Source organism: Penicillium cataractarum, assembly GCF_028827025.1.
Source record: "Penicillium cataractarum strain IBT 29864 chromosome Unknown utg000002l, whole genome shotgun sequence".
NCBI classification, from domain to species: Eukaryota; Fungi; Ascomycota; class Eurotiomycetes; order Eurotiales; family Aspergillaceae; genus Penicillium; species Penicillium cataractarum.
Window position 1 is genome coordinate 973,051 of NW_026622738.1, and position 14,110 is coordinate 987,160.

A 14,110-nucleotide genomic window follows, 5' to 3' on the forward strand; every position below is an offset into this window, starting at 1 on the left:
CAGGACCAGGCCACGTACACACTTAGGCATATCGGACTCTGCGCTGCTTGTGGGATTCTCGTGCGCGAGCTTTCAGCTTCTCCAGCCACCCCTTACGCCCAGCAAGCTCCTCAAATGCTTTCTTGTTCGGAGGGAACTCCCAGAACGATTCCTGGCCATGAAGTGACTCCTCCTGGGTATCCTTATCCCGCTGTCGCTGACGTACGATATCTTTCAGCAGTCTGCGGGTTCTGAAACTAGGCTCTAGTCCAGTCACATCCATGTCGTGGAGGAACGATACTACTGCTGGGAGATCATTACAACCATGCCAGTAGAAGTGAATCATTTCGTCGTAGAGAGCAACGGATGACCCAAGGAGAGCAGATGCGCGGCCCTGCTCCTTGATAGTCGACCGGAACTGGCCGATGAGAGGCGACTCCGGGAAATGCGTGTTCAGCAAGCGGAAGGCGATCAAAAGAGTCTTTGGGTAGAGCTCTGTGATGACCGGGCCAATTGGCACGACAGAGGGGATTCTCAAAGGTCCGGCTGCGGGTGTTGCTTGTTTGGTACCAGAGGCTTCGTTTGCGCCATATGAGTTGTCAGAGCCAGGCATTGTGATCTCAGCTCCCTCATCCAAATGTTGCAATACCGAGAAAATGCGCTCTTTGCAGACGTCCCATAGGCCCATATCGCCTTTACCTTCCTCAATTGCTTGGAAAAGCGCAAACTCAATCTTCTCTGATTCCTTCTTCACGACAAACTCGATCGCTTCTCTCATGGTGATCTCGGGTTCCACGCTGGTAGCCGAAGCTGGCTCGGTGTAACCGAGGTCACTAATTCGGAGCTTCGTACCGCCCACGTCCTCTGATGAGCCATCTGCGCTGCTGGAGTTGCCGCTAGAGAAAGGTATGCCACCCTCGGTATCGGCTGCCTTTTGCAATTCTCTCTTAGATTTGGCAGAAGTCTTATTTTTCTCTTGCACATCTTTCAAGATCGAGCCAAACTTGACCATGAGCTCTTTTATACGCTCCTGTCCTTCGCTTGACAAGTCCTGCGTTTGTTCTGCGTCTCCAGCGTGCGCGTTTCCGTCATCGCGTCCGATGCCGAGCTGCCCGAGTAGCTCTCCAAAAGCTTTTCTTTCCTGGCCCGTGACTGTACTGGATCCTTTGGTCGACTTTGAGGAAGGGGCTTGTGCCTTGCCACGAACTTTTGGTGATAGTGAAGCAGAACGCCGGCGGAGGTAACTTCGCCGAGGTTGGTGGTTTTCTGATGTCGAACCGGAGCCAGACCTTTGAGATGAAGAATCCTGGCTCAATTCATCCTGGTCAGATGCGAAGCTGCTCTCCGACCTCTCGTAATCGTGGGCGGCTCTGTTTTGGGCCGAGTATTGACGCACGCGAGCATCGAACGTCCTGCGCAATGACAGTGAAATCGGCGCAAGGGTGCGGGTTTGATATAGAAATGGAGTCGGCGAGCTTGTTGTCGCCGATAAAAAGAAGGCGCGAGAAATATTCGTCGCCATTGCCTCGTCTGGTGTTGTTCGTTGCATCGGTCTGTTGGCGAAAATTGAGTCTGAATTGGCTGAAGCTTTTCCCAATCTTAGTCACATGACTTCGCGTTCCTCGCCCACGCGTTTCCCGCGCTGAGCACTTTGGCGGCACCCAACAACTGCGCTTTGCGGATTCCGAGCATTGCACATTTCGCCATGACAACTGATAATACGCACGGGCTCTCTGAGTTCGAGAAACAACGCCTGGCGAATATTGCCGAGCGCGATGCCCTCTTGAAGAAGTTGAGCTTGGAGGCGCAATCTGTGGGCCTCTTCACCCCCAAACCCCCCGGCAGCAATGCGCCGAAGCCGAAGAAAAAGGCGCCCCCAAAGCGCATCAAGGAAGAAGAGTCCCCGCTGCCTCGGCGTCAGTCGTCACGTCTGAGGGGCCTGACGGCTGACAGTGAGGTTGTGAAGCGCAAGGCCGAAGAGCAGTATGAGGCAGCCAGGGAGGCCGAGCGCGCTAAGAAGGTCCGAAAGACCGACTCATACTCTGCGAATGATATGTTCATTGCTGGGCAGAAGCTCGACGGAGATAGTTTGATTGGTGTTGATGTTGTGAACAAGGGTGTCGCAGAGCCCTACGTGCGGACTTTTGGTGATGAAGACATCAAGAAAACCACAGACAAGGATTTGAAAGCGTTGCGTGAGGAAATGAATGGATTGAGCTTGTGGAGCCAATGGGACCCTCAAAGTATGAACTATATTCCAACATTGCACGCAAGTAATAGCCGACTGACATATGGGATTTCTATAGGGATCAAGATCACGCCCGAGCGAGTCTATGCCATGGCATTCCATCCTTCCGAGACCAAGCCCTTGATATTTGCCGGCGATAAGATGGGCCATCTCGGTGTCTTCGACGCATCGCAAGAGAAGCCAGAAACAGGAGACGACGAGGATGACGACGATCCGGACCCGGTTCTGACCACACTCAAGCCGCATACTCGAACGATCAGTGCTATGATGGTGCACCCGTCACAGCCCACACGCTTGTATACTGCGAGCTATGATAGTTCTATCCGGGAGCTGGACCTCGAAAAGACTACTTCAGTGGAGAAATATGGCCCCGAGTCTACAAACATCGACGAAGCACTTTCAGGGATCGATATGGCCCTCGAGGACCCAAATACGTTGTACTGGACAACGCTGAATGGTACCTTTGGGCGTTATGATATGCGCAGCAAGCTTTCAACGAAGACAGTCACTCATTGGCAGCTTTCTGAGAAGAAGATTGGTGGCTTTTCTTTGAATGCGTCACAGCCGCACTACTTTGCGACAGCAAGTTTGGACCGGACAATGAAGCTGTGGGATCTCCGTAAGCTGTCGACTGATGAGCCAGTACCAGTTGCCGAACACGAGAGCCGTCTCTCAGTCTCACATGCTGCATTCAATGCGGCTGGTCAAATTGCTACTACGTCTTACGATGATACGATCAAGCTTTATGACCTTGGGACGAAGGGTATCTCATCGTGGAAGGCAGGCCACACCCTCTCAGACAAAGAGTTCCGCCCTGACACTGTTGTGAGACACAACTGTCAAACTGGTCGTTGGGTAACCATGTAAGTTTCCAGATTACCTCTCTACGCAAACGCCACGCTGACCTGCTTTTCCTAGTCTCCGCCCTCAATGGCAGATGAACCCCCAATCTCACATCCAGCGATTCTGTGTTGGTAACATGAACCGCTTTGTCGATGTCTACAGTAGCTCCGGTGATCAGCTGGCGCAGCTTGGCGGTGATGGAATCACTGCTGTTCCTGCAGTAGCTGTATTCCACCGTAGTAAGAATTGGGTAGCAGGTGGCACAGCTAGTGGCAAGGTCTGCCTCTGGATGTAAGATTGTATCAAATTTCAGAAACCTTGGAGTTGGCGAGGTTGTCGGTGGCTGTTTGGGTATCTTTGGCTTTAATGTACAGTGAAGTAAACATGTGAAATTTTCTTCTAAGCATGACTCTAAACAAGATTTATATGACCTAGCCCACTCTACCAATTGGCTACAGGTAGACATAAAGGCAGGATACATCATATTTTGAATACTGATAAAAACGATCATAAACCGCTGCACAATCTCTCCACCTGGCATGCCAGAAAATTTCGCTTTCGGTTTTTCATTTATACTTTCGTGACCTAAAGAACCTCTTTATTAGTCCAAATCGGCCTTAAACAAACATTACTATTATCAACCGACCTTGAACGACTTGTAGACCTGCGATGAATAGCCGAAAAGATCCCCGGTCGTCTCGCATTGACCAGTTGCAGGCTCATTATAATAACCGGAGGTGGCGCAATCAGTCTTGGAATAAACCAGGATTTTAAAATTGTCATCGTTGAAGGTAGCTTCGACGGCCGTGATGGAAACGGATGAGTCGATGTTTTGGCAACTCATGGCCTTACTATCGCTGAAGGAAGCAATCTCTTTGGCACTCTTGCAGGCTGTCCCTTCGTAGAAGGCGAGGTCCCAGGCTTGAACAGCGGAGGAGATAGCGAGAAGGGGCAAGAAGCTAAAGGCCTTCTTCATGATGACAACAGGTGGGAGGGAAGGGCTGATTTGAAAAAGAGTAAAAATTCTGGAGCTTGTGAATAGTTTTCGAATTGTCAGGATCCTATGAGAGGTATTTATAACTTGCTAGTCTGCTCTCAAGACTATCAGCACAGAAAATGGCTGCCCTTTCCTCAACCCGGCACTCTGGCATATGCTAAGGGAACCATCAAAATCATGCATGCACCTTGTACACGGAATCTCAAGGTCTCCAACCTCTGCTACAAAACACTACTAGTAACCGAATAGGCGCTAATAAGCTCCGCAGCGTTACGCAAGCCGTAAGCCACCGACATCTTAGTTAGCATAGCCGCTTGATCCTAATCTGAACAGTTGATCACGCTAACTAAATGCTAGGCCTCTCCAGGACTCAAATCCAACATCGGTGCGGTCAAGTGTGGTCAAATCGGCCACCAAGGGTATAGTTGAAATCTGGGAGCTTCAAAGCGTACGCAATTGAAATGCATCCTCGGCATCACCGAAGCTATATTAGCGAGGTCTGCGCTAAGCTTACATACTCTGTACCTGGAGCTAGGTTGGAAATTGTTTTCGACAACCTAAAAAATCTCTCCATTTGGTAAATCGGCGCACAAACACGTTAGTGAAGCCATAGGCTATGCAGGATTTTCGGGTCACAGTTACGCTGCAAACAATATCAAAACTACAACTCGTGACGACAAGGCCCTAGGGTAGGGTCATGTTTGGCTTTGATCATACCACAATACAGACCTAGCTTTTTAGGACCCGCAGCCACACTCAGATTTGGTGGGACTGCGGCAGATATGTTAGGATCGGCCCGGTCGAGGTGGGGGTGAGAACTTAGAGAAGCTGATTTCTCACAGACACTATCGTGGTTTCTGTGGGGCGGAAGGAGACTACCGTACAGTATGCGCGCTAATCAGCAACAGGTAGTTAGTTGAACGCCCCGGGACTTCCGATTTACAAGCTAAAATTTTGTACGCAGGTAACAAGAACACGGTATTAAGAATACCGGTAGAACCAAAAATGCTCCACAAGCTACCTTCGGATGTTTAAGCGTAATTACAGTATTCACCGTTTTGGCGCTAGATACGCTATGCACTAGATGGGGTTGACAGCTGAACCAAAAGCATACGATAGTGGGCATAAGAAAAGCCAACGCCCGCGTAACGTATCCCCCAAAAAATTGGCAGATAGAAGTACGTGTAAAGAGTAGAGGGCCCTTGGAGATTGCATCAGAAGTTGATTGAAGATATATGGATTCTGAGAGATCAACGCTACAGTAGGTGTGCACCTTACTAAACCCACTATTCGCTTACCCTACTGAAGCAACTGCGGCCCCCTCGTTCCTGAAGGTCGTAATACCTAATAACACTAACTGGCCTTCTAGAAAGTTAACTTATATAATCTAGGAATACTAGGGGTTAGAGTACTAGGCACACCTAGTGGTACAAACTCCTATTGAATAGCTTGCCCATTTAGGTTAGCCATTAGATGCCAGATAACTAAGGCTAACGCTGCTTAGAAACCGTGGCCGAAAAGGGTATAGAACTAGGTATCCGTCGGTGCTTGTCTTAGCATCCCCCATCCCCATCAATAATAAATCCACCACTAAAACTAGAGCCCTTAGGAATAACCCCTTCTACCTTGAGTTCTTAGAATTTAAGTCATCAGGAACGTAGTTTAGATTATCTTGATAAAACTTCCTAAAAATGCGATCGAATTATTCCAAGATTTAACCTACTTAGGGGAAGATTTTAAGCCCATCGCGCCAAGACTTTCTTAACTATGAGCCCCCCACCCGAACGTCTTTAATCAAATAGTTTAAAGCGGCGTTAATTCTTTACCAAATACCAAAACACCTTACCCTTTCGGATTACAATATATCGACATGAAGATAGTTTTGCATAGTTATTCGTAGAATGTGATTTCTTAGCATGAAGGATAATACCGCGTAACTACCATAAATAGCGTAACTGATCGGAGATGGCGATTTACTTGCGACAGAGATCATGGGAGACACGAGACTATAGGAGACGAAGTAACGAAAGACTAGTTCGAGGTGTGCCCGAAATAATCTGAAAATGCAAACAAGGGACCAGCTTTATTGGAAGCGGCGCTCACTAATTGTAAAAGATGTAAGCACCAATATGGCACTAATATGGCGGTCGTTCTTGGATTATGAGATGCCTTGAATATTCGGATGACAAGAAAGGAGCTGTCATCTGAAATCTATCGCATTATCCTCGAAAATACAACCTTAGAGTCAGTTCTTTGAGCTCGCACATTATAGATTAGTGTTGTAAACTGTCGAAGACTGGCAATGCGCGGCGCACAGGACCATCTTGTCAGCCTCGCCTCTGGACAGAGACCTCGTATTCAGAACCCTTGACTGCCGATCAAGTTCAAACGCATTGACCCGGTCGAATCTTATTTATGCCAATGCCCTTTTCTTTATTTTGAACTGCGCCGTGCCCCCAACCCGCTCAATCTTCCTGTCCCATGCGAAACGCAGCCTCCACCTTAGTAGACACAGTCAACCCCCTCGATCTTGGATCATTACAACTCCTAGATGGCGACTGCTCTGACCAACTTTGCGTTTACCTCTAGCCTATCGGGTTTTGTATGTCCGACATTCTACAGTTGGTGGCTCTGCCCGCCCCCTAATGCCTGCGCACACGATGCCGATACCGGGAGGATCTATTGCTGCAACCAGCAGGATACTTCTGTATGTTGGACTATTTCGATAGAATGCGCAAATGATGGCAGCACTCTCGGCTGTAAGAATGCAGGTCAAACCTGGTGTTGTGTTAATGAAAAGTTAGCTCCATTCCTCTCCTAACTTTTGCTATTGGACTGCTCGCTGACTGCATTTTCTTATATGAACAGAGAGACCTGCATCACAGCCAGTGGCCGATATAACGTGTGCTTTAGCAAAGCTCAAGATATTCTGTTTGACATTAGCGCTGAGGCGCTTAATGCGACGTACTCGTACTTGGCCTCCGCTTCGCCATCTGCGACCAGCTACACTTTCGACCCCGCGAAACTGGGTGCCCACGCGACCTCATCTTCCACCTCCATCTCCTCTACCGCCAGCACAGGAAGCATAAGCACTGGAACCACTGCCTCAACTGCTCATCCCGCGACCAGCGGACAGAGCACAGTAACAGTAGTTGCCTCCACCTCCAACTCCCCCTCGTTGTCAGGCGGGGCCATTGGAGGAATTGTCGCTGGCGCGGTAATTGCCGTGATGATCATACTAGGGGCCATTTACCTTTTCCTGAAGCGTGGCCGCTCACAACAGGCACCTCCAGGTCCAGGCGCTCCTCTTCCAGGACCGGCACATATCATGCCGCCCCCAGATCGCACATTGGAGGCTGAGTGGAAACCTGTTTATGAAACAGGATATACCGAGCGGCCTTATGAAGTGGAAGGGCTGACGAAACAGGTGCACGAAGCCGGTGGGCTGTCGTCTACCAGACATGAATTACCGGGTCATTGAAAGTATGATTAAATTAAGTTCTGGAAGACTATAGCGAGGAGCAGGATAAGCTTTGAAATATGTTCAGTTTATTCAACAAATTTTAAATGCCTCCCGGGATATCAAAATGGATGGAATGATTCTCAGCGTAGGGGTAGCACCCGAGATTTCGCTCCCGGGTTCAATGCTAGCTATCATAATTCGATTCTATTATCTTTGGTCACGCCCAGTAGAGATGGTTAAATTCCGTGCAATTGGAATACTGGCCTTCTTTTCTAAGGTAAGAAAAGGGAGAGCTAGGTCGCTAGACCTATACTAAGTGTCATCAGTCTTCATTCGGGTAGCCACGAGGGAGTAATTACAAGGGAGTCTAGCTATAATATAACAAGCTAGACTAATTCAATCCTTTTTAGGTTATAGTAAGAACCGTAAAGACTCTAGGAAACTAGAACCAGACCCTCAAAATTCCGGAGTGTTGGCCTTTACTTTGCGAAATGTAACCGGAACGTGGTTAGTGTTACAGCTCAAGCACGAAGATATTAAATCAATATGGTAGCATTCAACGAAGCAATTAAACATAGGGAAGGAAAGAAGGACAGAGTGTGAGAGAATGAGACCTAAATACATACGGGATGCCTGGTATACTACCTTTACCTCCTTACGGGAGCGCCGTGCCTATCGATATCAAAGAGGATAGCTAATAATGGGCTCGATGTACATAAAATAAGGCATTGATCTATACGATACTGTTTCAATTCACGGCTAAAGTTTCAGGACAGAATGTATATCTTTGGACAAGTATAGGGCAGAGGGCTACTGGCAGTCGCAAAGGCCTATGAATTGAAAATCAATTAGGAGGGGCCAGCTGAATACGAGTTATAAAACCATTCAGAACGAATCAAGCTATTGCTCTTTACTCACTGAATCAAAAGCCCTATGCAACAAGCTCAAAATACTTCACAAAATCCGCGTCCTGCTTCAACAACTCATGCTCCTCCGCCGTTACCTGTAGATGAATATCAAACACCCTCGTCGAACCCCGCGAGAAATTTGGCAAAATTACAGCACAAGCCCCGGGAATCGGCGCATGCAGCCGCAAAGCAACGGGGACAACACCAGCCCCAAGATCATACTTCTCCGTACTCCCCGAGTGCCAGGTATTCATAAACACATCCATGTCCGTGAAATCAGCATGAGAGCCTAGAGTCTCCGTGAGCGAGAGGGATGATACGAGGGAGGTCATATGGCTGATTGAAGCCAGGTCAACGGAGTTGATAGATTGGCGAATTGACGAGGCGGCAGTTGCTAAGCCTCGACTTCCATCTGATACCAGGGCTTGGGCGTCTAAGGGGCCTGCTTGAGCTCCAATGACGGCGTTGCCAAAGTATTGTTCAGAGGTTGTATGTTCGGGGTCTCGAGTTCGAACGTCGATAGGGTGGATGAAGCGGGAAGGAGAGGTCGTCTTTTCCGGGTGAAGACTGAGTCGTGCGCGAGTGATGGATCTCCAGACAAGCGCGGAGATACAGTCGTATGAGGAGATATATTCCACGCCAGTGAGGTAGGGACAACATTGGTCTTTGATATCCTTGATAGCCTCGTCTGAGATTCGGTAGATCTTCGGCTGGGACGGGGTTGACGAGGGTGGTTTGAATTGACTCTTTTCCATGACGTAGAAGATCCGAAGACTCTCTAGGGAATGTTGTCTCGAGTAGTTTGAAAGGTCTGCAGGCTTATTATAGGGGACCCTGTTCAAATCTGGCGTAAAGCTCGGCATCTTGAGACCTTCCTGGTGTGCTTTGCAGCTTTGGCAAATCAGAGACAGGAATTTATCAATTGAGGACCAATCCCCGGATGCATGGTTGACTCGGAGTCCAAAAACGAGGCCACCTTCGATGAAATTCAATTTCAAAGCACAGACTGGCTTCTTATTCTCCGGGGCTTGGGGAATGAATTGAGTGAGATCCAATGCATCAGGAGCGAACGAGCTTTGCGCCATGGTGGAAATAGATTTGTGTTCTGCGGAGTCGAATTGGTGAACTTCGAATTTGAGCTGGCTTTCGGGCGACTTGACGATGCAGAGTTTGCCGGTCTGTTCAAATTGCAAGTCTCCTGCCATAAAAGGTAACTGGTCGAGTGCGTTTCTCAGTCCTTCTTCCAGAGACGAGATGAGCTCCTTGGAGTTAACCGTGGGGGGAATTTCATAAAACATGGCGACAGTCACCTCCTTGAGAAATCCTCCTTTGTCCAAATCGGACAGCTCATATTTGAGGATTTCCGCCATGGTTTTATTGAATATAGGAATAAATTGTCTTGATACTTCCACAAAGTTGGTACAGACATGAATGTCTTTTATATCATTCTTGTCAGCTTCGGGCACTCCTTTAAGTAACTCGCGCGAATTTCGATCAGCCCCGCTTAGTCTGAAATACTTAAGGCGACCAACTAAAAAGTAGATCCACTGCCCAATTAACCCGAACATCTTGAATAATCATGGTTTATACAATCTATTGCATCCGTTGAGGAGTCCACATCATAAGTCCTCCCCTTGGTGGCCCAACAACCATAGAGTATGGGCCTCGCATCTCAAATCCCAGCGATCGGTAGAGCTTCTCTCCGTCTGCACTAGCCTCCAATCCAACTACAACATCCTCTTGCTGAGCCCTTTGCATAGCCTCTGCCATGAGCGTCTGACCAATTCCCCGACGTTGATGCGACGAGGAAACCACAAGACCCTTGACATGCCAGCGATTCCCATATTTGGCCTTCATCTCATCAGATTCCCAATACTTTTCGCTATCCCGCTGAGCTGATTCGTCGAATTGCCGCGCCGCATCGTGATCGGTGGACCGGTCAGGCCAGAGATAGTTTACTATTGACATTCGGGTCTGAAGCAGCCAGTGAAATAGTCTGCGCCAAAGGGTATCCCGGGTCGCAATCAATCGTCTGGCAGGCTCATCGTCTCCCAAACGAGTCAATTGAATGTAGGCTACGGGCTTGTCGGGACTGGAAGACTCCACGGCTACAAAGCCAATTGAGCGAGGGTCAAAATGTCGGACTTGAAATATTTGTAGGAAGCGTCTGTTGAAGTGGTGGGGATATTGATGGCGATACGGGCAGAGGAAGTCGCTGTAAACCGAGTCTCGATACACGGCTGCTGCTATGTTTGCCATGGTGGGAATATCCGAGTATCTTGTAGGGCGAATAAGGATGTTGCTACCTTTTCGCTGAAAGGATGGCATCGTCAAGCCCTTTGAAGATGAGTCCATTGTTGCGGTTTGAGAGTTTGTGCAACTGGGTTTCCCTGGTCTGGGAGTGGTATTTAGGTCCAAGCGGAAGGTCTGAGATGTCAAGTACTGAAATCAGTCCAGATCAGCGGGAGCTTTCCAAAGATATATCTTTTGTATGTCACAAGATTGGGTAGGAGATACGAGGTTATTCCGTTTGTTTTCGGTGTTGCCTTGCGATTCCAAGGATTTAGGTTGGCTAGGCCCCCCTCGCACTTCTCGGACTTCTCGGACTACTTCCATGGAATGAACTTTACCGAATCGGGTGTCCGATCATTCCAATGTGTAGTGTATCTTACCTCGTCCAATCAGACTATTATTTTCGTAATCAGATGTTTTTTTCCAGATAAAGGGATTCCGAAGAAGATTATTGTCTTCAATGTTATCTTTGCTTCTGAGTGCCACGACTGTTCTATACTTCATATTTTTACCGAAAATCATATCTTACATAACATATCTCAAGGTTTGGCACAGAAAATGAACCTGAAATAGATATATTGAGTGGAGTTGAAGGTTCAGACCAAGCAAGACCCTTATACATCAGTAATTCACAGTCGGATCCAAAGAGATAACATCCGACTCGCACCATTGCAGCGAAGGCTGACTATTGAACAAATGCCACATCAACTCATCAGCAACAGGTTGCATTCCAACATTAGCATCCGACTGTTGATGTTGTGGGTTCGGCTGCGCAGCAGAGTCCAGATACGAGGCTGCCAAAGCAAGAGACCCATCTGGAACAGCCATGGCCTCTTGCTGCTCGCCATTTGTAGTCGGATACCAAGGGGCAACCTTGGCTTGAGGGCCAAGATGCTGCTTGGTTTGAATTAAAGGCTCGCAGAGGTGTTGCAAAGTATCCAAGAGTTTGAGTAACCTCGCTATGTATGGGCTGGCGTTGAATGGGGAGAGACTCTGGGTGATGTCTTGGATGAGGCGATAGTCATCCATGTCTAACTCGCCGATTATGTTGCAGAACAGGACAAAGAATGGACTGAGGGGGTATAGGAAGATAGTCCTAAGACAAGTAGACACGAATCGTCAGCGATTTCAGACCATGAGTCGTCGAAATTAGAGTAACTAACTCACCACGTAAGAAATGTTGGATATGGGTCCACGAAGCCTGGGCTTTTGGCGAGATGTTTTAGGAGATACTGTAGTGCTTTCAAAGCTTTTCGGGAATATGAGACACATTCTCTATGCGTCAATGGAGAAAATGCGTATCTCAACCTTGATCGGAGAATGTCCACCAGGATGGCATAATAAGAAAACTCGGTTGCAACCCATTCACTGTTGATCAGCTCTGGTGCAGAGTTCCGGCTCTGGAAATAACAACGGAGTCAGAAGAATGTCGTGAAATTGTTCAACTTTGCAAAAACCCACCGACTGTAGACTGGAGTATATTGAGTTCATCCTTTCTTGAAGCTTGGAGTGATTATCCAAGATTTGCCGGGTATCAGACACCTGGCAACAGCTCAAAAGGTTCCCTTGGACCTGAGCTAGATCCACAAGGATACGTATTATTGGCATGTGCGGAAGAGCATTATTCCAGCAGACAAGGTCGCTCGCTGAACTGTGAAGTTCCGGTAGTGATGACGGCCGATGAAGAAGGGAACTTAGAGTCCGATCAAGGTAAAAACACCAGTAGACAGAACTATTAATCTCCTCCTCAAGATCTGGATCGGACTTCCGGGACTCGGCATTATGGTAGTTCAAAGCAGCAATCAAGCGAGCGGCGTAGGAATTTAACACCCAAGCTTGACTCATGTTGCCAAGATATTGCATTAAGAAAGTCTATGCAGAATGAAAACGTCAAAAAGCCTGTTTGTGTGATATTGACCATGAGACTTACCGCGGAGATCAATGCCTGAATGAAAGACAGGCTCGGGGTGTTCAGGAAATTAAGATTCTGTAACGCATGGAGGGCAGAGGCGGCATATATTCTCTTCGACTTGAGAAATTGTTCGTTCATAACTGAATCGTTATAAAGCCTGGGCATGCTGTATGTGTGAAAGATGGCTCTCACGTAGATGCAAGTGCAATACTGGTAGAATTTTTGGCCTGTGAGATTGCCGCCGAAGAACTTGGAGACCATCTTTTGTAGGGTTTTGTCAGAGATGTGATCGGGCCAGTGAACGTTATGCGACATTCCGGTCGTGACGGTGGATTCTGCCTCGTAGTTAGCATAGACCCAGGAGACGTCAACGTCGTTGAAGGAAGATGTTTGAATGCCAGTACCTCGGAGAAGCATGTACAGCAGCTCAGGCGTTGGTTCGATGGATTCAGGAATATCCGGGCAATCATCATGCGGTACATCAAATGTCGGAGCCTCGTCAGACGGCGAATCGGCCCCACGCGCCATAGAATTCACAAATTCTAGAGCAGATTTGAGAATTGCTTGACGCTCACGGTTCATACGTTCATTGCCGTCGAGTTCACTCTGGATGATGACCCGGGCATGTTCCGCGTGGTGAGTAGACTCATCCGGGGTGACCACTGGGCAATTACTGAGGGGAGACTTGGGTGTTTCCTTTGCAGAAACGACATGATCAAGCTTCCTTTTCTTGGAATAAACATCTATCTCAGTTTGGTATACTCCATTAGATGGACAGGAGTTTTCAGTGCTGTCCCGTAGTGTCAGTAATGCCGTATATCATGACAGGAGGATAGGTCTGTTCATACTCGTGTGGTCCCGAGACTGCTTTCTCCAGCCTCAGCAATCTCTCTCCCAATGAAGAGATACTAGGACAATCAGTGGCCATTTGAAAGCAAGGGATATGTCATATATGAAACCTACACAGTCGGCTTCTGAGGTCGAGCTGGCCGTTCAGGGCGTTCACGCCTACACTCTGCTCCCGCATCGGCGCAGTTTGAACATTGAAGCCGCCTATCACATCGTACCTGCAGTAATACCGTCAGCCAATGACCAAACTATAAGTTTAAACAAGGAACAAAAGCCAGACCTTTCTCGTATGGCACAGATCACACTGAGTATCCTATCCATCAGCTTCCTCTCGATCCATATAGATCCGCCAAAGATCATGTGATCCACGAGCTCAGGTCACTTACGGCGCGCAAAACATCGTCATTCATTCCGCAAACAAGCCGCACCGAAGACGACTAGTCAGTAAATAAACTAAAAGAGGGCCCGAGGGGCTAAAATACAAGATTCATACCAGTGAAAGGTTTTTAGTAGCTCTACAACGTCGTCCGGACTGTCCGAGGCGGTACTGAGTCAGACTATTTCCGTTTTGGGTCGGGATTCCGAGCGAATGGGGAACTTGAAACTTGGTGATCTCTAA

The 14,110-nt window shown here is 48.1% G+C and overlaps 7 protein-coding genes across 7 annotated transcripts; 2 read left to right on the plus strand and 5 right to left on the minus strand.

Annotated features, from left to right (window-relative positions):
- Window positions 1–22: 22 nt before the first annotated feature.
- N7496_002418 (uncharacterized protein) lies at window positions 23–1,528 on the minus strand (the record flags this gene model as incomplete). The annotated part of the gene is made up of 1 exon (XM_056695349.1): window positions 23–1,528. One exon carries the CDS (start codon window positions 1,526–1,528, stop codon window positions 23–25), a length of 1,506 nt encoding a protein of 501 aa, XP_056557561.1.
- Window positions 1,529–1,684: 156 nt separating this feature from the next.
- Window positions 1,685–3,365, plus strand: N7496_002419 (WD domain protein; the record flags this gene model as incomplete). Its single annotated transcript, XM_056695350.1, has 3 exons — window positions 1,685–2,222; window positions 2,286–3,090; window positions 3,146–3,365. The coding sequence occupies 3 exons, from the start codon at window positions 1,685–1,687 to the stop codon at window positions 3,363–3,365; spliced, it is 1,563 nt and encodes a 520-aa protein (XP_056557562.1).
- A 342-nt stretch (window positions 3,366–3,707) lies between these two features.
- On the minus strand, window positions 3,708–4,046 carry N7496_002420 (uncharacterized protein; the record flags this gene model as incomplete). The annotated part of the gene is made up of 1 exon (XM_056695351.1): window positions 3,708–4,046. One exon carries the CDS (start codon window positions 4,044–4,046, stop codon window positions 3,708–3,710), a length of 339 nt encoding a protein of 112 aa, XP_056557563.1.
- A 2,681-nt stretch (window positions 4,047–6,727) lies between these two features.
- On the plus strand, window positions 6,728–7,548 carry N7496_002421 (uncharacterized protein; the record flags this gene model as incomplete). Its single annotated transcript, XM_056695352.1, has 2 exons — window positions 6,728–6,774; window positions 6,981–7,548. 2 exons carry the CDS (start codon window positions 6,728–6,730, stop codon window positions 7,546–7,548), a joined length of 615 nt encoding a protein of 204 aa, XP_056557564.1.
- A 913-nt stretch (window positions 7,549–8,461) lies between these two features.
- N7496_002422 (transferase family protein) lies at window positions 8,462–9,808 on the minus strand (the record flags this gene model as incomplete). Its single annotated transcript, XM_056695353.1, has 1 exon — window positions 8,462–9,808. One exon carries the CDS (start codon window positions 9,806–9,808, stop codon window positions 8,462–8,464), a length of 1,347 nt encoding a protein of 448 aa, XP_056557565.1.
- Window positions 9,809–10,031: 223 nt separating this feature from the next.
- Window positions 10,032–10,793, minus strand: N7496_002423 (GNAT family N-acetyltransferase; the record flags this gene model as incomplete). The annotated part of the gene is made up of 1 exon (XM_056695354.1): window positions 10,032–10,793. One exon carries the CDS (start codon window positions 10,791–10,793, stop codon window positions 10,032–10,034), a length of 762 nt encoding a protein of 253 aa, XP_056557566.1.
- A 558-nt stretch (window positions 10,794–11,351) lies between these two features.
- Window positions 11,352–13,851, minus strand: N7496_002424 (fungal specific transcription factor domain-containing protein; the record flags this gene model as incomplete). Its single annotated transcript, XM_056695355.1, has 7 exons — window positions 11,352–11,826; window positions 11,898–12,130; window positions 12,192–12,602; window positions 12,661–13,432; window positions 13,491–13,550; window positions 13,602–13,709; window positions 13,772–13,851. 7 exons carry the CDS (start codon window positions 13,849–13,851, stop codon window positions 11,352–11,354), a joined length of 2,139 nt encoding a protein of 712 aa, XP_056557567.1.
- Window positions 13,852–14,110: the final 259 nt, after the last annotated feature.